At 40.1% G+C, this 25470-nt stretch overlaps 1 protein-coding gene across 1 annotated transcript in view; it reads right to left on the reverse strand.

Annotated features, from left to right (window-relative positions):
* Window positions 1-25470, reverse strand: part of dnah2 (dynein, axonemal, heavy chain 2) — a 103060-nt gene that overhangs the window by 71948 nt on the left and 5642 nt on the right. Inside the window, exons 2-5 of the mRNA XM_070855236.1 lie at window positions 19931-20051; window positions 14334-14562; window positions 12585-12667; window positions 11348-11467 (exon numbers count right to left, since the gene is read on the reverse strand). Coding sequence (XP_070711337.1) covers window positions 11348-11467; window positions 12585-12667; window positions 14334-14562; window positions 19931-20051 — 553 coding nt within the window. The remainder of the gene's footprint in view (window positions 1-11347; window positions 11468-12584; window positions 12668-14333; window positions 14563-19930; window positions 20052-25470) is intronic.

Genomic DNA, 25470 nt, shown 5'->3' on the forward strand with positions numbered 1-25470 from the left:
ACACAGTTTAAGCAGGCAATCTGTCATCTTGACCCTCACCTAGGGTGGAATTTTAGCTTCCACCCTGATCTGGACCTACTGGAGTTGTTGTTATTGGCTTTAACGCACTAAGCGAAGAGATAGTAATTCCGAGCACAACACAGCACATGCAAATGTAGTCATACAGACACACAATATTTGTGCATGTGTAAGACTCTCCAGGTGAAAAAAGTCAGTGGCAACTCCTTGTGGAGGCAAATGGCCAATGGATAGAAGCTACCAAAAAAACAAACTGTGATACATGAGAAATTTGTGGATGACACTAATATATTTTTGGATTTAAATATCCTTTCACTGAGAATGTTCACATTTTATTATCTATGTTGTTGTGATAAAAATACATAACACAGCAGAATGAAAACATTTTAAAAAAAGAAAATAAAAATAGGCAAGTCAAATGAGTAACTAGTTGCCATGGTTCCATCTCAATTTTATGGTGTGCATTATGAGGTGCTTTCAGTGTTTTAGGAGCTGAGTTATTCATATGGCTTCACACCTTAATCGTGTCATGGCAGCTGGATCAAGTGACAGAAAAATCCAGAGGACCTGCATTCAGTTGGTTTTTCTGTAAATAAGAAATTGCACTTTATCTGCTCTACCACCAGCATGCCCCGGCCTTAAGTCTTTTGAGAGTGGTTGGTTAGTAATGAAGTGAGGGGACATGGGTGCCTGTGTGCTTTTGTGTATGTGATTAAATGAGAAAAAGCAAGGACTAAGTGTTCCTGTCAGTGTTCATCAGGGTGCCACTGTGTCTGTATTTCCCTGGCTACAATAATCTGGTTGTCCACTTGGTGGTGCTGGCACTCTGTGACCATGAGGAGTGTCAGCAGGGAGTTGAGGTGGCCTTTGTCAGATGAGTGCAGCCGCAGTGCACCTCCTCCTCCAGAAAAACATTTTTTTTTTACCTCAGTGGACTGCATGCATTTGGACAAAAATACTTTCATTTATTTAAACTAAGGCAGAGTACATTTTAAACATAGTACCTTTATGCTGTAACACAGTTTGAGTCTGAGGATGCAGTTCATAATTACTTCATGTGTGCCCTTATTTGATAACTTGATGAGTTACTGATTGTAGAATCACATAAATATATGCTGTGGAAGAAATGTGTCTGAGAGTATGGTCGTCTGTATGTGTGCGTGTGTGTGTTACAGTGTCTCACTTGACCAGAGGTGCTGGTTTATGGCAGCATCACAGCAGTAACCACTGATGTATGTGGTTAGAAGATGTCTGTCCCACTCATCTGTGACATGACCTCCATTGTTGACCCCAGCAATGAAGGTTCCTTGGGACTCTCCTCTTATTCATCCAGGCACAGACTCAGCAGACTCTCACTCAGAAAGGGGGGGGGGGTCTCAGATACAGACCAAGAGCAAGTACGATTCTCTGCTGCAGAAAGTAGACAGGAACAGTAAAAATAGTCTGAAGCGGAAGACATGCTAATAAAGGCCATGAGTAGGATTCAGTCTCATACATTTGAACTAGCCTATTATTATTCACTGGGCTAACTGCCCCTCACTCTGACAGAGTATAAAATGGCATTCCTGATTGAGTTAAGTCTGTAATTGTGTTTTAGAGCAGATTACTGTCAAAGAACGTATCAGCCATGAATAAATTCCACTCACTCATCACCACCATAACAACAACTACATCACAGTCATCACCACGCAATCATTCAGTAGTTGTCACCACCACCATCTTCACTGCACTGTTGGTAGTCCATCTGATGGCAGATATGCCAATAACTGTCACTGTTTAACTGCTTCCTTCAGTATCAGACTGGGCCCTGACCTCAATGTCAGAATTGTTGAAGCCAGACACAATGTTCCAGCTCAGCTGTAGAAACTTTTTCCGTTCCGGCAAGATGCTATGATACAAGGAAACAGTAGGAGGTCGTCTTCAATCTCTTTGGATTTCATACCCTGAGGGTGTTAACACTATCAAGCTTTGTTTGGGATTACTTTTCTGTCTTCTACAAATATACATGTTTCAATTTGTATTTTCACATGCTCATATAGGGTTTTAATTTGGCCCTTAGGACAATAAAAACACATCTAATTATAAGGGTTTGTGGACAATTGATGTCCACTGGTGAAGAGCTGAAGTTTGAGTGAGGTTTTGCACCTTTAGGCGAACCACTCACTTGTCCAACTCAGGCATCCAGGAGAGAAAGTGGCGACTGGTTGTAGTGGGGACAGCTCTCATGCTGAAATTATATCTAATATACACACACCAGATGAATAACAGATGAAAAATACAGACAGGAAACATGAGGAGCAAGAGAGAGGTACGATATGCGCGTTGCTTTGATAAGATATGTGGGCTACTACGCCTGTCTATTTACGTGCATGTTTTTGGGTAACGTCAGGTGCTTTATCTAAAGCAGGTGCTGGCTTTGACTGTATCCAAGCTTAATGAGATAACTAATGAATCAACCAAGTGCATAATGTACAGTATATTGCAGAGTGTAGCGATCTAAGCAGGGCTATTGCACATGCCATGACTTGTTGCATCTAACATCACACTAAACAGTGAGGAACCAGCTCTTGCCTTGCAGACATGAAAGAAAAAGTGAGAAAGAAAAAGGAATAAGTATGTGTAGTCAGTGGTTTTAGTGGGACGGCTAAACCCAGCTTTGGTATGCTAACCTTTAGCAGAAGCATGTTTCATTAAGTATAATCAGCATAAAATCATTAATTTAGAATCATTTTTCTGTTAGAAACCACAATAAGGGATGATTTGATTCTCATATGGCAGTAGCCTTGAAGTTGGCAGTTGGTTGTGTGCCACTTGTACCGAGGCCGTTATGCATCTAAGGCATTGAAGAGAGAGGACATGGAGGAGTGAAAATGAATCAGGGGAAAGACAATAAAAATCGACTTTTCCAAACAAACAAATTGCTTGATGTATAACAGTGACATTTCCCTAGTTACAGAGAGGCGTGTCTGAAAAGCAACAAACCATAAAGACTGACAGCCAGGCCTCCACTAGTATAATAAATAGCTGCAAATCATGCTGATGAGCATGAGAGAGCAGGGAAACAGTGGGTCGATATGGGCAGTGAAAGATTCATCTGAATAAACCAAATAAATCAAATATTCATCAAGTATTTTGTGCACTTTGTCAAGCACAAATGACACTTGTGCCTGAAAGAAACACTTCTGGGAAAAAAACACTGCTAAGCAACAGAATGAATCTGTGACAGAAAGCAAGAGGAAAGACAGATCAACTGGTGTTGCATCGTTCTTGAAGCGCTCCTCTATCAAGCTCTTGGCTATAGGAGCCTGCCCCTGACCCAGAGAGGGTCCCCCCACGAGACAGAGCATAGATCAGAGGAGTCCTGCAGGTAGAGGAGGGCAGAAAAAGTGAGAATGGATGAACCAGCACGGTGTAATTCACATGACACCTAATTGCAACCAGCCCTGTGATGAGATTTTATTTCAAGTGAGCTACAATCTAACAGAATTAGACTACCGACGCATGACACATTTATAAAATATGAAGTTCTCACCTTAAACACAACAACTGAGAATTAAAGCACAATTGTGGCATTGTCTCAGTCTCTGGTGGCCATTTTAGCCGTCAGAGTCAATCAAAGAGGGGCTTATGGTGGAGTGTGAGTGGGCGGAAGGGAGGGCTCAGTCAGTCACTCAGCCAGAAACAGAGAGAGAAAGAGAGACATTTGCACGGATAGAGAACAGTAAAGAGAGAGAAGAAGCAACAGGGAAGCATGGATGGGATAACAGCTGACACTCACAGCTTGTAGAGCGGTAAAGAGCGGGCGGCTCCACAAAGCGAGAGCTGGTGTTGTTAACAAGAATGGAGGCGATCCAGAGGGAGGTGCAGTTGTGACGCAGGGAATTTGCAACATCAACATCTTCTGCAGGTCGTTGCAGCCATTCACTTCAGCTAGAATGAAGAGAAGCAGAGAAGAGGAGTAAAGGCAGGGAGTTCAGGGATTACAGGTGAGGGATAGGGACACAGGAGGGAAAAATGGATGGATAATGTGATGCAAAGCAAGAGAGGGCAGTTAAGAAATTACAGAGAAACACTAAGTGGAAAGGGCAGAAAATACTTGATACAGACAGAGAAATAGGTAACAAGGCAGGGCTTATTGTATGTTGTTTTCTTTAAGAATATATAACAGTGAAACTTTTGTCAAACTTGGTGAGTTGATATGAGTCATGAATCATGGCCCTACATCATTAACATAGCTAGATAAACACTAGACTCTTCACTAAGCTAAAGGAAGAAGAAATCTTGGCAGCAGCAAAATCCTCCTGTGATCACATTAATATTGAGCTCGTCTTTGTCAAATCTAATTCCCACTGAAGGAATAAAGCAATGGAAGTGAGTGACAGATATCAACAAACCTACACGCTCTCTTGCTCCCATCTCTCTTCAGTCAGGCAGTCATGAATAGATCCTCAGCTGTCACAAAAAGAAGAGGGGAAGACATGGATTCATCATCAACGGGGTGTAATAGTACATGCACATAGCAGGGGATTGCTTTCTTAATCAAATACAGGAAGCCTAGAGCTGCTCTCTATCGTCAGCGTCATGAGCAAAACCTTGAAACTTTTCAGTACACAGCAGGAAAAGAATTAATGAAGAAGACACCAGCACACACAAGCTGTCTGTTTTAAACACCCATACGCCTGCCCTCACACCTGACTTCACTTGAACTTTATTGCTAGTAGTGGAAAGGATATTCTTGCTGCAGCAGTAAAACAATAAAAATCCCCAAAGTAAAGTAAAGGTTCCCATCTCAGGGGCATTATTCAAAGGAAGTAGATCAACCATTTATAAAGCACAAAGTGATTCCAACATTCCATCCATCAGTTTACCAATGAAGAGACCAAACAAACACCAATAATACAGTTTAAGTCTTACAAGGGATATTGAGAAATTGGCAAAAAATGTAGTTATGGATAAGCGATCTTCCAGCTTCATAAATGAAGAGGCAGTCTTTGAGGAGAAGCATAACTTCTACACAGTTCTCCATTTGAACTCACAGTGGAATGCCTCTCGGGGCATCAAGAGTGTTCCAAGCCTTTGAAAATAAAAGGTTTGTCCTGTTGGATTATCTCAAATCAAATCAGATAAAAACAAGATGTTTGTGTGTTCTGTGTTTTCTCATGAGCCCTCCTCGGAGGGAGCAGCTGGACTCATCCATGTTGAGTTGGCACACATGTGGAAGCTGAAGAGCGGCTTGTGGAGCTTAAACAGACCACAGCACGTGTACCTGCACAAGAAAAATGCATACACGATGTTATCTACAGTAATGCCAAACCACTATGTTTCCTAGGACAGTGTTCCCATAGTGAGGGTCACAGCATGAATCTGAGCATTTAAGAAACATGACACACAAAAGGAAAGTAGAAAAAAAACCACTTACTTGAGTGTTCTCCTCCCATCTTACAAATAACTGCAGAATTTGACAAAAAATTGGGTAAAATTGCTCAAAAGTCACTAACGTGTAACCAGTAACAAGGGGTCCAAAGCAGACATTTCTTCTTTTTAAGGTTTCACAAGCCAAAAAGGTTTGAAACAAGTGTCCTAGAATGACATACATCCACAAAGGCATAATTTATTCAGCCTTACATAGCACCAAACATACACTGAATGATCTGTAACTGTAAAAGCACTGTGTATTGTATTTCCAGGATCAAAGAATACAAGTTATGCTTGACAGTTCGGAGACTGTGTCTGAAACTACCTTATTTCATATGACTCCTTTTCTCCCCACAGAATGAAGTCATAATACATGTAAAATATCTTCATCAAATGACACAACCCTTTGCTGCTATACCAATGGTACATCAGGCTGCTGCTTGCCTTCGTACATTCTGCGTTTCGAGCAGTTTTAAGCAATGAAGTTTCCAGTTTGGCTGCTTGTATTACAGTATATTTAATTAAATTTCTTATTTTTTAAATTCATCGAGACTAAACCTAGAGCTAAATCAGCCAAACCAAGTTACACAACCCCAAATACAAGGGAAAGATTAGGTTAAATCAAAGCAAAGGCAAATGCAATCCAGGGTCTATGTCACAAAACAATATTACAGAGTCTTAGGCCTGATTCTGTCATTACTCCCAGACATGATGCGTCCAATAGGGCATGCAGTTCTGGCGTACATGCAGTTTGGTTATTAGTTCTTTCCAAGGTTTGATCACAGTGCTCTTTGTGGGTGCGAGTCCATACTGACAGTGCCAATGCCCTTTTCTGTAATTTTAAGAACAAGCTGACTTAGAACAAAGTCAGAGCTATTCTGAAAAGTTGGATCCCAGCAGAGAGCTTAGGAGAGGTTGAGTGAGGGGAAAGAAAGAAAGGTAGAGAGGCAGAGTGAGGGAACAAAGGGGAAGCAGCTAATAGTTCGGAAGATCTAGGAATAAAAAATTTATAGGGTAAAATAAGGTTCCTTTAGTCCATCCGTCAGCATTGCTGCAGTGGAAATTAGTCTTGTTCCAGTCGACTCTCCACCTCCACAATGCACTTCTACAATAGCCAGCTGTGTGTAACAGTCATTCTCTTCTGAATCTTTGGTCTTATTTTATGGCCTTTAATACGTTTTTACATTTTTAAAACAATTGACAACTGTGACAATTTTATAGTGTGAGTTTGCGGGATATGACTGTGTTGAATAGCTTCGAAAAAATGTAATGTACCAGTCTGTAACAGAGCACCATGTGAGTACAGAGCCTTCATTTGTCTTGAGATTTACATTTATGGCTTCCAGATTTATAATCAAATGTTTACTGATCCTCCTTCAGCTCTCCCCTTCTTCTTTGCATGCCCTTAGCTTTTAAAACAATTTTTCTGCTGACCTCAGCACTCCTTTTCATCTTCAGTCAGTCCCCCTTTCCCCACCCTTTCTTTTCTCTCATCGCTCTTCTTTCCTCATACGTCCTCCTGCTATGGCTCCTTGCCATCCTTCGCCCTCTGTCCTCCTTACCTTATTTCTCTTCTTTTCTTTCTCCTGCTCCTTACACGCTCACCCCTCTTTTGTTAATTCTCCCCTCATCTTTCCCTGTCCTCCTTTTGTATCCATCTAAGATTCTCATCTCCCCATACTTAAACATTTCATGCCATCTTCCTGTTTACCTCCCAGCATCAGTCCAATACAACACAGACCCATCGACAAAAATGATAATATACAGATAAAAAATTACAAACAGTAAGAACAAACATAATCCTTTACACATGAAATCATCAGCATCACTATCAATAACCCTTTCTAAGTATCAACAAACTTCAGAGCTGCCAGATGTCCTGAGTATAACATGCAGCTTTTGGGAGGATTAAAAAAAATCAATCAATTATGCTGCTCTCTACAGTACCTAATCCAACCTGCACATATATTAGAAATAATGTGCCTTATCATTCCACATGACATGTGGGAAGATTTACGCTGATAAATATATGATTTTGAATATCAATTTGTGGTACAGTCAATAACACCTTCATGGTATCACTGTGTTTGTTGTAAGTGATATAATTTATGGCGACACATCTGTATAATTTATAAAATCATTTGTAAAATAAACAGCAAGATATCTGAAGTCACGTCTTACCTCCATGAATGGATTTCATATTATCAGTATGAGTCAGCATTACTCTGCCATCATAAAATAGCAAAATAAAAAAATAAACACAACCGTTTACATTTAATTACCCAGATTTGTCATCTGTACATGGTGTTTAAAGGTCTGGATAATATCCTACCTGTCTATTTAATTCCATCCCCCTTTTCCTTCAGGTCATCCACTAACTTGACATTTTTTTATTAACTCTTCCACCTAGCCTGCCTCTATTTTCACTCCTTTTCAACCAATTGAGCTGCTTCCCTCCATTGAATCTATCTTCATCTGCCCTCCTCTCTGCAACTTTTTCCAAACTCCTCCTTTCCCTTCTCCATCCCCTCCTTGTCAGCCTTCCTCAAAAGCTTCGTTCTTCCACCTCTCTGGTGGTGAGCTGACCTTGACAATGGTGAATTAGCTGTTTTTTTCCAGCTGCTCTAATACCTCAGTGAATTTAACAAACAGAAATGCAAGTTTCAAACTGCAAGCTGTGTTCAAAGGGATACAAATGTCAAATGTTTCAAATACAGTTACAAGGGTAGCAAAAAGAATAATTTACAAGATGCTGTTTACGTCTAAGCACTGAAAAAGTCAAGTTTATTGGGTTTGCCAGAACGTGTTGGGGGATAATCCACAATGAGACAGGCTGATGTGAAGCACAGCAGGGTTTGCCTCTGTGGAATCATAATCAGAGATTGGATTGGAATTTTCCCATTAATAGAAATGTAAGTATTAACTTAAATTTTGGGTAAACATGCTCTTTAAAACAACTTTGCTGTACTTTTGAGAGATGTTGTAATGCTCCCACTCTTACCACAATGGATGGGTATATGGATAGACAAAGAAAAAGAGAGGGTTATTGATTATCGGCAGGTCAGGAGGAACGATGACTTAGCTATTAGACAAATACATCACTCTGAAACGCTGCAGTCGCAATCTATAACTGCCACAACTCAATTGTCCCTAAATGTCACACTGTGGCTACATTGTGAACTGGCAGCTGAATGAAGTGGGAGCAATGAAGCACAGCAAAGACCTAGAGGGAGAGAGACAGAGAGAATAAAAGGTCAGAGAGGCGAAAGAGGAGGAAAGTGTCTGAATGGCACACACTGGGAAGAAATTGGCCAGAGAAAAGAAAGGAGAGTGAGGAGATGTTCTGTGAAGACATTTTCAAAAGAGGGAGGAGGATGGGAACAATGATGGCCTAAAGATCGTGATGGACAAATAGTGAGGTGACTTACTCAGTCGTTGTCCTTTGGCCAACCCTCTCACTCTCTCTCTTTGATAGTACATACGTCTTTGCAGCCACCTCTCTCTCTCAGGCGACACGTTCAGAATTTAAAGGAACATACAGTAGTTCACTTTGCTGACAAAATGTTACACAGACTACAGCTAGGCAGGCCATTCCCTCCTCCAAATTGAAATGGCTTCAAATAGCTTTTTCTTCAAAAGTGTGGAAATGATCATTAAACAAAATATTATTATTTATTATTATTATTATTATTATTATTAACTGTCCATTGACTAACCACAAAAAAAATGTTTTTTGCTTGTTAGCTGATCAACAACAGCATCAGAAAAAATAAGTTAAATTCTGGTGTCATTTCTTGTGTTAAGAGACCTTTGAATCAATTTGAGAGTCAAGTAAATTCAATTAATTTAATTTTAATTTTAATAGTCCCTTTCTTCACATTTGGACCACAGTTTGTGCCCTGTGTAATCAGTAACAGTCAGTAAGCAGCATCATGAAAACTAATGACAAAGATTGTGTTGAGTGCTTAACACATTGTGTTACTGCTTTGGTATCTACAGCGTTGTTAGTTGTGGAGACATAAAATGGGAATCATTATTTCATATATAATTTGGAAATATAGAGAAAAGTGATGATAGAAACTAATTAAAACAAGTAAATTTTCATTTGTCATACTAATTGAGAAATCTTTAAATGAGCCATTTCAAAAGTAGACTGATTTGATTCAATGAGGCATTCTTATTTTGAATGAGTTCTTGTTCAGATTACAGTATTACTGAAATGATAAAAATATCCATGTAAATGCAGCTACACGCTAGAGGATAGGACACAAAAATGCCACACAGACCATAAACACACACATGAAAAGAATTACTGTAAGTTTAGAAGGAGCTCAGACAGAAAGGGAAAACAGAAGTCATAGCAGTTTGGGAAAACAGGAAGAATATATTAGCTCCTGTAAACTTTCTTTGTAGCTTTCCCTCGCTTTCCACTACTGATGCCTTATCTGATACCCAGTCAAAGCAAATCCCTTCAAATATCAAGAGCCTTCATCAAGTATGACCACGAGGCACTTCACTGCAGTGCCTCACTTGATAACAGTTCAAGACGGTCTGTTTCCCATTTTAAATGTCTGTAAACAGGCTCATGTGCTCATGTTGGGCAACATTTTTGAATACACTGATTATTTTCCTCGACTTGTTAATGTTTGAGCTTTTAAAAAGAGAAAGTGGAAGATTATGTCAGTGGATTGTAGCTGCAGCAGTTTCTCCTCCCTGCACAAAGTATTGAGTAAAAACCCTCAACTGCTCCAAGTTGTCTTTTTGGTGCTGCCAAACAGACAACTTTGTGCTCTAGGTTGCTTAATAGCAATTAGTGCCCTTTAGTGGCATCATACAATGCAAAGCAAAACTTACAGATGGCAAGAAATGCATAGGAAGTTGATGGAAGTATGCGGCCAGGGGTAAAAAGACATTGACTTACCCTACAGGTGGAACAAATTGAGTTGTACATGTCATGAAAAACACGGTGGAGGTGCTGGAGTCTGGCTGCAATGCAAAACACAGAGCAGGCGCTCCTTGTGCACGGGCAGGCAAACACTGTCCACGAGGAAGGGAATGGAAACATTTGCCTGATCAAGTCGACGCGATAACAAAAGCTTTTTAACTTCTGTGTGTACATTCAAGACACACTTGGTCAGGCTCAGACTTTCAAAAAGCTGCTTCCACTCCACACCGCCCACGTGCACTTGTGTCCCTATCAAACCTGTGTAACCCACTCACAGCTATGTCTATTAGTCTCAGTCTGCCCCTCAGTCTGTCAGTCATCCTGTTTAGGGTTTACAGTTGTCACCCAATAGCCCCTGTGTACATCTTACCTATGCTGCTATAGAATATAAAATGATGATGAAATAGTGATAATGAAAATGATCCAGCATTTTTTATATGGACATTTAAATTTCCATGATTCTACTCCAACTTTATAACAGCGAAAACAGAATAATAGTATATAATAGTAATGTCAAGACTAATTAGACTGGCTGAGATAAGATGCGTTGTTTTTAGCTCTTAATTCATGATCCACTTGAAGGTCCACCGTCAGTTGACATCTTGAAAGGGGAGCAAGCTACAGAACTTGATTGAGGCAACTCATGCTTGTGTATAACACTAAATACACAGAGAACACAAGCAGCAATGAATAAAGTCTCTGCTGTAACTCAGCTGGACCGAATATTTTAAAGACTCTGATGTCTAGTGTTGTGAAGATGTGCCTCTGTTTGCTCCGCTGGTAACTGCTTGACATCTGTGAAGTCATATTGTGCAGGACAAATGCAGGAAGGCCAAAGTGACCCGGAGTACAACAGTTGACGCTCTGTTTGCTTCATTTCAAAGTGTCTTTGCTTTAGTGTGCTCACTGGACTACAGTTAATCTCAGTCAACAGAACTTTAATAACAACGAGTGTGTAAATGTACTGACCGGTGACTCTGAGAGGGAGAATTTGTCGGAGGGCTGGTCCTGAATGCTCCAGTTCCTCACTGCTGTGGCCATGGACAGGAAACTGACCCCTGGTGATCATGGCATCCGTAACTCTTGCTGCTGAGGGCAGACAGACAGAGAGCAGGGGGCAGTTATACAGGCGTGTGTGCAAGTGTTTGTTATCTACAGCCCTACTAAAACAGTGCTGGCTGATCATCTTTAACACAAGGGCCAACATATTGTCCATGATGAAGTGTACATCACTTGCAAAGAAATTTCAAGGGCACACAGACTTGAGAACAGTAGAAAAACATCTTTTTCACAGTTACTTTCTTTTATAGCTATCAGTTTGATTAATTTCCTAATCTGACTTTTTCTCATGAGGAAAGAAATACTCCCTTGTTTTGTGACCCTCCTTGTGATCTCCCCAAATCACCCAACTGCTTGGTGTTTTATGTAGTTTTATCTGTTTCTCCAACAGCTCTACTATTACAGGACTGTGATCATCAAGATGAAAATTTAGCTCAGTGAGTCAGAGGGGACTCATTATATCTGTACGCTGGCAAACTTCATTATACTTTATAGCACTTGAGAAAATTATTTTCTACAAATCACATCTCTTCCTTTGTAAGCAGAAACTAATTAAAAAATGAATTTAAGGTGCTATTATTTTTTTTTTTAACTCAAATTTTTTTATTCATTTTTAACATTTTACAAAAACAACAACAGTTACAACGTGGTGTCAGTTGACATTTTGTATGTTGTCCATTTTTCCCATCGCTCTTCGCATTTTGCTTGTTGCAGTCGTATGACATGTGAGTCTCTCCATGTTCTATTTTGAATGTGTAACTTTCTTTTTCACCTGCTGTAATCCTCTTGGAAAAGCCAAAAAAAGATGACATTTTTGCTTTCTACTCCTACAGTGATATTGGCCTCAATTCAACGATTTAGCCAAGATATGCAAATGAACGTGGCAAAAAATAAACTCCAGGTTGAAAATACTACAAAAAACCTTCACCCCTGTTTCTCTCTGTGCATGGTGTGACTGTACACAATCTGTACTTGTCAGGTTTTACTCGGCTCATTTTTAGGGCACTTTGGTTCTCCCATTTTCTCTGTGTTTCTTCGCCACACTCCCAATCTCCTCTCTGTCAGGCCCAAATGGCTCTGTCTCCCTGCATCTCTCTTTTCAATTTCCTTCCTTTATTCATCCCTTCATCCTGCCGCTGTCTCTCACCCAGCTGGTTCTTGGCCTCCACCCAGGTGGACTCTTTGCCCTGAGGGATCACCATGGCCTGCATCACCATCTCATCATCAGTGCTGAGCGACAGACGTGGGACTTGATTTTTGTCGTGTTCTTTTCATTCAGAGACCTCAAATTAGAAAGGATAGAGAAGAGGTAAATGGATGATGACAGGGTATACTTCTTGGTAATGCACATTTTAATTTGTGAACTTTTTTCTGGTAAAAGGATGGACAGACATTTAAAGATTAACAAAATCTGCTGTCCACTCTTCATGTTTTGGCCTCTTTGACCTCATCCAGTTGTTAAATTCAATTGCAGGGAAGTGCTTCTGTCTTTGTGGCTGGACCTGTGAGACCTATCTTTCTGAATGCTTGGAGAATTCTCCTTAAAATGTGACAAAGCCTCACAGATTTGTTACCCTTGGTGAAACATTTAATTATTTGGCTTTTCATCCATAGTTGGCCACATTGAATATGACCAATCTTTTTAGGACTTCAGATTCTGAGTAACTACCTTTAATTGATGAAGAATGTTGTTCAATGTTGTGCCTTTAAAGTAGTGACAATGGTTTACTTACTGACTACAACTACCAGCAAGGTTTACAACTTCAAATATAGAACAGTGCTTGCAATGGAGATAACTCCTAATGTTGATATGCTCATAATGACTATTCTAACATGATGTGTAGTCGGTTTAATGTTGCCCATATTTGTTTAGCGTGTTAGCATTCTAATTTGCTGATCACTTAAGCTGGTGCTGAGGGGAAAGTCATTAGCTTTGCAGGTTTAAGTTAAAAGTTTGACCTGGTGAAGATGAGAGATGAGAACTTATAAGAACAACAAAGTCATTATACTTTATCCAGTAGGGATCGTGAATGTCCATGTATCCCTCCAGTAGTTATTGAGGCACTTAACTAAAAACAGCAAATGTCAAATGTTATTAACATGTGGTACAATATGTACCACGTTAATAGGATACAATCATGATGATTGATGATGATGATGATGATGATGATGATGATGATGGGATTGTTTGCAAAATACATTCTAATGTGCATTAATCATATTAATCAAAAGTGCTAGGAATAGGAATGGTGGTTTCAGTTGTCTGATCAGTTTTTTAAATTTAAATTCAGTAGGTGTTAAGGTTACAGCAATGTTTCTCAGATTGAACAGCCTGACGGTAAGAAAACAGTGTGAGAAAGCTGCAGTTACTACTTTGATCTGGCACTGGCTTTCCTGTTGATGGTGGAAGGGTACAGAAGGCGTCAGGACCGCAGCGCGCACTGCTGAAGCTGCTGTTTCCAAACAGCACTTCCAAAGCGCTTCAGGATTTATGGCAGTTACAGCACAGTTGTTGACAAATGATGATGCCTTTCCTGCTTTTTATCACAGCCATTGGATAAAAGCCAGATTTTAGAAGTGTACGTACTACAGTGGTTTGACTTTTGAAAACTAGAGCCGATCTAAATGTGGGAAATGGTGTCAATGTGTGGGGCACAGGACAAGGAATAAAAATGCTGTGCAGTCGCACCTAGTCAAAGTCAATGCGATGACATATCTTTGTATGGCCTTATCATATTGTGTAAAAAGCATAGTCTTATTTCTGCAAGTCCTTTTTTGCTATAAATGTCATGGGATTAATTGACTCAAACAGTGATTAACAAAAAAAGTAAGACAACCAAAGATAGTGAGAAAATGTATTTTAGTTGCAACACCAAGAGCCAACGTGGCAAGGTACTGTCCACAGTTTACCTTCCGTTGCGTGTCAGCTTCTGTCTTCTGCTGCACAGTGACGGGCAGGTACTCGTCACACTGTATCTGGAACTTGGCCACCTGCTTCTTGGTCTCCTGTGGCTCCATGGGCGTGGCCTCCACCTTTTCCCGTTTGCAGCTACCCAGCTTGCTCACCTGTTTCCCTGCTCTCCCAACTTGCTGTATTTCTCTGCCAACACCCAGGGTGGAGACACCTATGCAACCACCCAAACACACAAACACACACACATCCGATGAGTGATGAGTGACGTAGCGCTTATAACAGAGACAGGTGTATAGTGAATTGAATAGTCAGACAGCCATTTATCCACAGAGGAAGATTAGTAGAAGTCAGACAGTTGGCAACTGTAAGTTCCTGAAGAGAGAAATAGAGAGGGCAAGAGAAAAGAGGCATTAAGAAGAGACTTTCAGTCGTTTGTTTCTCCCTCAGAGTTTGACAAATGGCCACCCTATTATCTGCAAACAATGAATAACATCCAAAGTAGAACTGACCAGGTATGTAAAGTTCAGTTCCAGTCATACATTGCTGGTTGAGGACAGAGGATTGATAAGAACCAGTGCCCTTTTTCTAGAACCTTGAAAAGCTAAGATGATCATCAACCACCTTCTGACGTGAGCAGGTCATGAGATGGACATAAGCACTCTGTCATCCAATCCACAGACTCCATCATCCATAAACAGCTGCCTGTGTTTGAACTTTCAGCAGCAGCCCTTGGGGAGCTGAGATATGATTTATTAATCCTAACAAGGCATTGTTCTCACTTTAGATCCAGCTGCAAAAAGCTTAAGCTTAGCTGTTGTTTTCATGATAAAGCAACAAAAATAGGTATGTTAGTCAGACTTAATGAAGGAGTGTGTAATGGCTATAGCGCTTACAAATGCCTTATAATCTAACAATAAACTGTTCATGATGCTATTAGTGAGACTTATGGAGTCTTATTGACACATAACACTGAGGGTAAACATTGTATAAGGGCTTCTAAGTACCTCATTACCTTTTAACTAAAGCTTATTACAAGTACCTTAATATAAAACGTTACTGTGTAACTGATTAAAACCAAACTTCCGATACTAAGTGCAGCGAATCAACATCAAAATATAGTTTTAGGATTTTATACCAGATTTTAGGAAATTATCTTATTTGCTGTTTTGCTGAGAGCTACAAGGTTGATACCAATCTCATGTCTGGATGTAAATGTTGGTAAAAGTAAAGCTAGAGCCAGCGGCCAGTTAGCTTGGGTTATTACAAAGATTGGAAGCAGGAAGCAACCTTTGTGTAAAGGTAACAAAATCTGCCTTGCAGCACCTCTAAAGCTCACTAATTAACATAACACATGGTTTATCTCATTTGTTTAATCTTTTATTTATTCTCTAAAAAGACTAAGTGTAAAAGCAACAATTTTCCATTTTAGGTGGGGTTATCTGTCCTGTGGGACTGTTACTTGCCCGGGCCTGTCTGGACTCTTCCTGAAGTGTTCTAGCACATAATCCCCCTTTTTACAGTCCCCTGGCACCTTGGTTGCAATGTAATACCCTGTCTCTCTTTTTCCAGTGTGTAGTTTCACAGTAAGTACTATCCAATAAAGGTAAAAATGCCACATTAACAAATGTCTGTTAAATTTCTGTGAAGTGACCATACAATATGATTATGATATGATTGGTCAACCATTGTCCTCCCCTCAGCTGAATTAAACAGATCTCAAATCATTTCATCTGGTGATCAATTTAATCACATGACTAAATAGTAGCCTCATTAAATACGCAGCCTTGGTTGTAGAATGAAGTTCCTCTGCCGTTTTCCCAGCAGATTAATGTTATAGTTCATAAAGGTGTAATAATCTATTCTGATGTTAGTGGACGCGGCTTTTAATTCAGGCGAGGAGCCCATTTCCACTATTAAGTGCTACAGGAAACCATGTGACTAGTTAACAGTGAAACTAGCCTAGTTACTTCAAAATCTTCTCATCATCCTTTCCAGCACCATGGACAGAGCTCTTTAATGCTGTTTTTAAAGACTGGTGTAAAACTGTGTGAGTGTTTGTAGAAGTGCTTTCAAAGATAAATTGATGTAGGGGAACAGGGAAAACAGGAAACTTACTTGCTAACTGAGGTTAAACAGATGGTCACTTGAGTAACTGTAACAAATGGAAAGCTCCAAAACTGATTGTAAAAACAACACAGCCCTTCCTTAGTAAATGAGCATGTTTGTACAAATGTACCCTGTGCAAGAAGCATATTAAATGATGATATACCATTATGAGAACAAAGAAAATAGAGGGCTACTGCAGTCTGACATTACATGACAACCCAAGCTATATCAAGCATTGTGGAAAAGGGATACACAACCCTACCTTTAAATGATGTCTGGGTGAGAGGCTTGCAAATGCAATTAAAGTGAGGTCATGTTTAATGGGCACAAAAATGAAAGCCTCCTGATGTGGAAAACTGAAAAAAACTTCTCTGTTCCTGTTCAGCCATGTTCAGGTTAGTTTCTTCATTCCAGACAGCAATCCTCTCTGTCTTTGTCCCTTTCAGAGGCTGCTGCACTCGCAGGTTGACTAGCCTTGAGGCTCTGATGTGCCAGATGCTTGCCATTGGGCTTTTGTCAGAGGAAGGCTGAGGAAACCTTCCTCATACTAAGGTAGGAAACACCAGAAACAACAGCCACTAAAACCTTAGGACACCAACAGGACAGCTTTGGGCCATTCGTAGAGCCAGTCTGGTGCGGCTGGCTGGCACTGGCTACTGAAAGAGGCGGTTCCTGCTAGCAAACACACATCTAACCCTTAACGATCTCCATTATGATCACCTGAATGAACACAGAGTCTGTTAGTCCTACAGGCAGGGATAAGGTTAGTGTCAAGGATACTTTCAGAAGTATGACAGTCCGCCCTGCAGTTGGTTAGATGTCACAGATGAGTAAGAACATTAACAAGCAGCATGACCCGATTCAAAAGCACTACCTAAAAATATGGTAAAGCGGAGTGTGCTCGAGACCTACGGAGTGAGTCAGTGAGCTTGGCTGGTTAATTGGTTTAGCAGGGTTCCCTGTGCTCTGGCAGTGTGATATGGATCCTGCTAGCAGCTAGTGGTCAGAGGGCCAGGACGCCTCGTCACCCAGAGAATGGTGATTAGCTCTGGGTAATGGTGCTTGCCAGCTCAATTAGTGGCATTATGTGTGACCACTACCCTATGCCACTAATTACAACCAGGCCGTGAGTGTGAGTGAGTGAATCAGAAAAAACGCAGCGGGAAAGGGTTCTGTGACAAAAAAATGAGTGCGTGTGTGCATGAATGTAAGAATGAAGAATGTGTGTGCATGTGTGTGTGTGTGTGCAGACTGCTGACCCTCTCTGCCACAGCATCCACCCTGTCATTTCCAATTACAGCGAGCCTCAGGTCTTTGCCACTGCATCACCCAGCTCACTAGACCTCATTTGCTCGACACCCAGCGTCAATCAGCCATTAACACATTGATTCGTGGTGAGACACGACCCACTGTCCTCAATGTAAAATTAAGAAGCTGCTGAAAGGAACTGTAGGGCATAATTACATGTATCGGAGGGATGTAAGACAACTAGTGTATTTCAATCGAATTCAAACGGCATTGTTATTACAGAGGGCCCAATGAACAAAATGCACACAAGAGCAAAATCACTAGCATTGAGGAACCATGTTTGAAATGCAGAAATGCTGCAAATACAAAAATAGAAGTTTAAATATAGCATGCGGCAATGAACCACTGATTTGACTTAAAAACTGTTGCTATGTTTTGCGCAGTGCTGAACATGTTAACGCTGCTTTTTCTGTTGAAGTTCAGGAAATTCCACAGGAAATACTGCTTCACCAGCTTATTCCCCACAAACATGGGAGAGACAAAAAACTGTCCATTACCAACATTCAAAATCAAAACCTGAAACACCTTTTTGAATTTCCTACACAGAAACTAGAAACATACAGAATTACTTTTGAATGTGCACTTCGCAGAATGTTGCTTTTCACAACGAAAGCCAACTTCACCATATAATGGTGATGTGACAGGTGACGGCAGGCGTCATTCAACCTCCAAACGGAGAAAAGGCTGCAGAGAGTATGTGCTTAAATGTGCTGCGTTATTTTACTTAGCAGATCCTTGTACTGTACCATGAAGAAGCCGAATTGTTTGCTTGTGAGTGGACTCTTTGCAGATTATAAGTATAAAAGTATGCTACAATGCATCAGAAATGTACAATACCTGCATGTAATCCCTTGTTGTTAAGGCAACAGGAAACTGAGGAGTGCCATTAAGTGCTGACGCTCTTCAGAAGAAGCACTGCAATGTGATTCATACTGTGCTCCTTTTCATAAACCTGTGGGTCGATGGCTTGGAAGTTGGTGTATGTGCACACTGAGTACCTAGCCAAACACATTAGCAGATGAAATTTTCTGCTCTAATTATGGTTGTACAAGCAGGGCTATTCATCTGTGTTAATGTACTCATTGAGGACTGCAGGTCAGAACAGTGTGAAACAAGAGAGAACAGGTTTCTCAAAGAGAGGACAAGATAAGAGGAGAAAAAAGGGGAGGATGGAAAATACTGTGTTCCAGCCTGTCCTGTTTCTTTTTTACTACTAAAAATGATAATGGGAATAATGGATATTTACATGTATTTTTATATATTTCATTACATATAAATATTGTTAAAATAATTCAGGAGGAATTAATCCTTATGCAAGATTCGCAACATATTTTCCATGCAATGTGATTTTCTTTATGTATTTATTCATTTGTTATTTAGCCAATAAAACCACAGCAATAGTTTACTTTCACAATGCCCTTACAACATTGTAAAACACATCTTTACAGCATGATATCACATTTGCTCAGCGAAACAATATTACAGTATGAAAAGAACATAGTTAAGAAATGCAGTTTCTGTGGTCAGCAGCACAACCACACTGAAAGCAGAGTCATCACTCAGGCCAAAACCACATTTTTTAAGTGGTGCTCTAAATGATCAGCCACAACAGATCAATAGGCACGCAGACAAATGACTGCAGGACACTATACAAAATATTACAGGAAGCTCACACTGCTTGCAATAAGTAAAACAATAGATATGGCAGGCGGCAGGGACCCAGAGAGGAGGAGTGTAATGTAACGGAAAAAGAAAATAATACACATAATATACCTCACCCACCTTGGGATGATAGGATGCTGCAGAATCCTCGGCGCTTGTCCTTGTTGCGGTTGTGACTGAGGGTGACATGTCTCTGTGGAATCTATCAGGAGCAGCTGTGTCTGATGTTGATGCATGTATGTGCATCAACGGCAGTCAGTGAAAACTTTGCTCAACACTTAAGATGAATTTTAACATTTTGTCATAAATGTAGACATTGTTAGTCTCGTTTTTTTTCTTTTTACTTGGAAATCATTTTTAGGAAGTTGAGGGGTGGGTAATGGGGAGTTATGAGATGCACCATGGATAGGCATTGCATCCCAACGTCTCCACTTCCAAATGGTCACAGTACCACGTCACGATATAGGACACAGTGTGCTGCAAGAAACAATGTCAGAGCCTACCTGAAGGGCTCTCCCACTGGGCTTGTCTGAGAACTATGTGCAAGTTGTTCCTGACTCGCTCTATCAGGTAGCTGAACACCACATTGTCTTTCCTGGCAGACTCTGACAGAGCACTGCACACCTAGAGGTAGAATGACAACAGAAACACATATCTCCTCAAAGACTCACTAATAGCATGTCACAATCTTTAGTCAGCCATTAAATGAAACTGATAACAGCTCTGGCTGTATGCTGCTGATGGACCTAACAGTAGAGAAATGCACCATCGGTTGTGTATAAAAAAAGGCTGTGAAACACTTTGGCCCATGATTTGAAGCTCACCGTGTCAAGATGAGTCACACCTGTTTCAATTAATTTTTAGCGATTAGCACTGCTCAGTGCTTTTAATTTAAGGCCCTCTGGAGAAACAGTTTTAGTCAGAGAACCATATAAAATGGATGAGTTTTTTTAAATTAGTGCACGACGCTGTAAGTGCGTTTTGCATGATTGGTTGAATGCAGTCTAAATCTGACCTGTTATCTGCCTCTATAGGCATTTTATCAAATCAAATCTTTCGTGCTCATAGTTCAGAATTGCTATCCAAAATCCTTGAGCCTGGCTTAGTTTATAGGACAGACCATTAATGCACTGTGAATTTGGCTGTGAAAAAATGGTTGTAGTCTGATTGACTATCAGACCTATAGAGGCTGACTTATGTCAAAACCTTCAGTCTTACATGAGACAGATTGTCTGGAAAAAAGGGTCTCAATTGATCATTTGATTCTTGTACAGTTAACTCTCACTCTTTCATAACTTACAATAATAATATCGCTGTTGCCAAGGCCAAGGTCTTATCACTGTCTTATCCAACTTATCACCTACAAGAATTCAGAATTATTCAAGTAGCAGGGAATTTTAGGGTCAACCTCTTGAAGAGTCAGTCTAAATCAATATATCATACAGCCACATACCCTCAGGTTAAGGGTTGAAAAAACCCAAACACAATAGAGACAAAAGCTGAGAATGTGAGAAAATCTAAATCCTTGGATAAAGGTCTGCCCAGGACACCTTTCATTTATCGCAGAATTACTACATTGATGTTCTGAAGGAGCCGTATTTGAAATAAAATATAGTGTCCCAGGTATTTCCATGCAGGTTAAACCAACTTTCTCCAGAAAGTGGATATAAATAAGAATAAAGACAAGAGTGCTTCTTGGTGTTTAAAGGCAAGGACAGAAAAATCCCCTTCTGCAATGTAGCTGACTGAAAAGTATGAAAAGAACTGACCGTACAAAGGCAGAGGTAATTCATCAAAATGGCAATTTAGGTCATTAAGTCAGTCCTGGTTTTCAATAAATAATTGAGGTCATTAACTACAAAGCATGTCCATTGGTCTTTCAAGTATATCCTTAAAATTGGAGAAAAAATAATCAAAAATCAAAATCTGTGGGCTATAGACTAGATGTATGCAACTTGAAGCAGCTGCAAAAATCTGAGTAAGATTTTCCAACTGCTCTAGTGGAGCTTGTCACCTCCAATAATAGAAGAGTCTGCTTGTACGTTCGACATGATCAAGACTTTAGAAGTGTAGTCATGTGCTGCTTGAAGCAGGAGTGTGTTCAATCAACCTTTGCTGAATAAATAAAAGTTGAAGGAAAACAGAAAGCTTGATTATCTTGAAGAGATTAATTAATAAGAATTACCTCTGCCTTCACATTCAAAATGTCACTTTATTGATTTTGGAGTCTTGAACAAAGATGCAGTTAGAAGGGAGCTACATTTAGCAGGGGACCAAATATGGGATGACAGCAAATAACTGTGACAAATGGCTTCTGTGTAAAGTGTTCCATTTAGTGGAGATCAGCAACATAAGGGCTGCAGTTTGAGACAATTAATATTTAATGTTCAGACAGTCACGTTGATATAATTCACTGCAATTATGTGCAAAAGAACTTCTATTACACAATTTGAGGCACAACAATCACTATCCTTCTGCTATATAGTGATTTTGATGATTCCACTTTGTTTTGAGAGAACTATTGCAGTTCATGTAGTGAAGGCACAGCAGCATGAAGAATGTGCACGCAGAGCCACGGTCTGCAACAGAAGACTGATGGGAGCTATATGAGGCCGTGGTTCGATCTAATCTTGTTTCATTTCCGTCTTTGGTTCCAGTTTTCCTTGTTTTAATTTCTTAGAGGTTAAGGTGACTTCCTCAATAGAAACCATCAGATATAGTCTTTTTTTTCCCTTAACATCAGTAAATGTGTAACACTGTTGTAGTACCAGTATTTGTATGAGATCTCACCTCGTCTCAACTCCTGCTTACCGTGCAGCTTGGTGACTTCTACTAGGAAGACCTGATATTCAGATAGAGGAGGCCATCTTCGACAGGCTCTGTTTGCCTGAGTGAGGGGAAAACGCATGGATAAATATACACTTAGACACAGATACAACACTCATGCCATTGAAAACATGGAAAGAAAATGAAACACTTGGACTCAGCCTGGGGATATTTTCCAAGAGAGGCAAATCAGCAAATGCCTTTCTGCCTTTCATGCTGCGATTGGAGACTGAATCCTTGAAGAGCACAAAATACTATCGGAACTTATTCACAGCCCTTATTCATATCAAATTCAAATTCCTTAATTTTTCCTTTATCAGTGGATCACCTTATCAACTATGTCACCAACCTTTCACTCCACTCTTTGTCCCCAAAAGTGCTTCAGATGTCTTATTTCTTAGAGGACTGTCGTCCATATCAATGGAAATTGACACCCACGCAAACCCACAAAACCCACAGCGATGTTCAGACTAAATGTGCGACAACACAAATGTACTGTACACAAAAGCCATCAGTGGAGTGTTAATCCATGTTGTTTTCTACAGTAATGTAGTGCTATTGATTTGCAGTGGTGTGTGGTAGAGTGGCACATTGACAGCAGTGTGTAGAGAGCAGAGCCTGGTGCTGAGAGGCCTTCTCTCTTACAACTACAGGGGAGCTTTTAGCTGCGCCCCATGCTGTGCTTTTCAAAAGGAGTTTCAAACTGGGCCTGAATCATAAAACTGGCAAACAGTGAACACAGTAAAGACACATCAGAGTGGAGCAGATGAGGCCCTCTTATATTGATGATGCATCAGGGGACTTTCCTGCCTTGTGTGCCCATTTAAATGTGTATGAGGGTGTGTGTGAATGTGTGTGTGTTGCGTTCTCCGATGCACTGTGTTCAATGGCGTCTAGCAAGAGCACCAGTCTGAGGCACTACAACCGGTGTCATGCTGTAGCTCTTGAGACCCTTCACGGAGAAAAGGTCAACATACACACAAGACTTATTCAGGAAATCATGTAACAAACACACACACACACACACACACACACACACACACACACACACACAGAAATATCTGTCAGCGAAGATGATACAATCGATCCATTATTGAACCAGTCCATCCTGTAATCCATCATTTTATCTGTGACTCCATTTTCACATGCTAAGATCACTGTGTTTTCAGTAATAAATGTACCAAATATTGGCAGCTCTTTGTTTGGGCAGATGCTTTGGAACGTAAGGTGGAAGAGTGAGCCCAGTTTCTCCCCAAGCAAAGCAACAAAAGCCTCCATGTCACTCTGATCTACAAGCTGATCTGAGAAAACCTTGAAATCAACAACAAAAACAGAGATCATCCTGTGCATACATAACAACAGTGCCTGCATGTTTTGGATTAAGTTCATCATGACTATGAAAATAAAACATACCCAAAGAAGTGCTAAGTCACAAGGACCCAACTTCACAATGGAAACCATAGGCTGCACATAAAAATGCCATGACAGCACCCTAAAAGTGTTCCCTAGTGGCTGTCTGCACTATAGGTCATACACCCTGTCCATGCTGCATGTTAGTGGACTGGACATATCATTAATGATGATAAGATATGGTCATTTACTTTTTTAACATTAGACACATGGAAGTGCCGGGAAAAAGATAGCGGCAACTAACAGTGGTAATAAAGGGAAAAACAGACACTTGCTCATAAGTCGCTTCCAATAGGTGGGGCAGTAAACTGTAGTGAGAGCTACGCTTCGGCATTAGCTCTATCCTGCTACCATGAGCTAGGACAGTTATTGACGAATGTCCTCTCTGGCATGTGGCGCTCTGTTCCCTGCCTGGAGCACGCTGTGAGCACAGAAAGTCAGGGCAGTATTTATGTATGTTTAAATCCACATACTTTGGATCTGAAATGAGGGTGCAGGTCGTATCCCCCCACTGCTTAGATTTTAAAAAATTGATTAAAGAATCGCTATTAAAAAAAACCAAATTAATAAATATCACGACAATTAAGTGAATCTAGTATATTATTTTTCCCATACCTTATGTTCAAGTGTTCATTTTTTCTGATCAGTTTGGTTTTAATTAGTTATTTGATACATAAAAAAGGGGGGGGGTAATGTCTTAATTGAAAGCTTATTCTACACTGATCACCACTGTGCAGACTTTGGCTCCAAACAGCCTCACCAGCACAATATGTCAGCGACAGTATCTGGGACACTTTGGCTTCATTTTTGTACAGTGGGAGGAAGTAGAGATGTATCACCCATCTTTACAGTATATGATGGAAAAGTATTGTAAAGTATTGCTTAAATGTTAAAAATTACAAGGAATATTTAATTGTTATTATTTTCAAATGTATCATATATCAGGGTATACCCCTTATAATGAACCACCTTCCTGTCAAGGAGGTACCTTTGCATCTCTGCATGGGGCTGGTGGCAATTGGCAGCAAGAAGTATGTAAATTATTCAACTTTGTAAAGGTCACTAAAGAAATAACAAGACTGCACACTGAACACAGCACACTACTGTTTACCACCTGTGACCATTCTTTGCTGAGTAGGAATCCCTTTTAGACTTCAATTCTGTGTTTTACATTGTACATCAATAAAAAATCCTTTCCACCTACACAGAGCAGGAACCTGACAGCAGAATTTCATTTGGGAAAACTCTGTAAATACAGAGCATTTTAATTAGAGGATGTGAAGGTCCTCTCTGTTACAACCCTATTACTGATTTAGGCTGATAACTTGGGTTGAGTTTTGCATTAACATCTAACCAAGTGCAGCTTAAATCTTATTTGCACAACGTTAAACATAACAGTAGAAAAAGAGAGGAAGATGAGAGATGCAATCAATAATATGCTGCTGAGATAAAAATGCTTAAGAGGCTTATATCAACTTCTCACCTTAAGACAAACAACAAATGAATTTTTTTTTTAAAAAACCTATTACAGACAGGCAAAACCAAAAAACAAGAGAGAGAATCAGCAGTATCCATAAAACAGCTAGAGGAATTCTAATAGTTTGTATATCATCAAAAAAGAAACATAAAAGTGATTTTGCAAGTTTTAGCCTTGCACACAAAAACACCTGTACGGCTCTTCCTGCTTGAAAAACAAGCTGACATTTACAAAGGATGATAATCATATTTCTAGCTGATATCAAGAAGTGATTCTCAAACACATGCTTGTGGCTGTGCAAAAAACATTCACTGCTGTTTTTTAATGCAG

The sequence above is a fragment of the Pempheris klunzingeri genome, chromosome 23, assembly GCF_042242105.1.
Source record: "Pempheris klunzingeri isolate RE-2024b chromosome 23, fPemKlu1.hap1, whole genome shotgun sequence".
NCBI lineage: Eukaryota > Metazoa > Chordata > Actinopteri > Acropomatiformes > Pempheridae > Pempheris > Pempheris klunzingeri.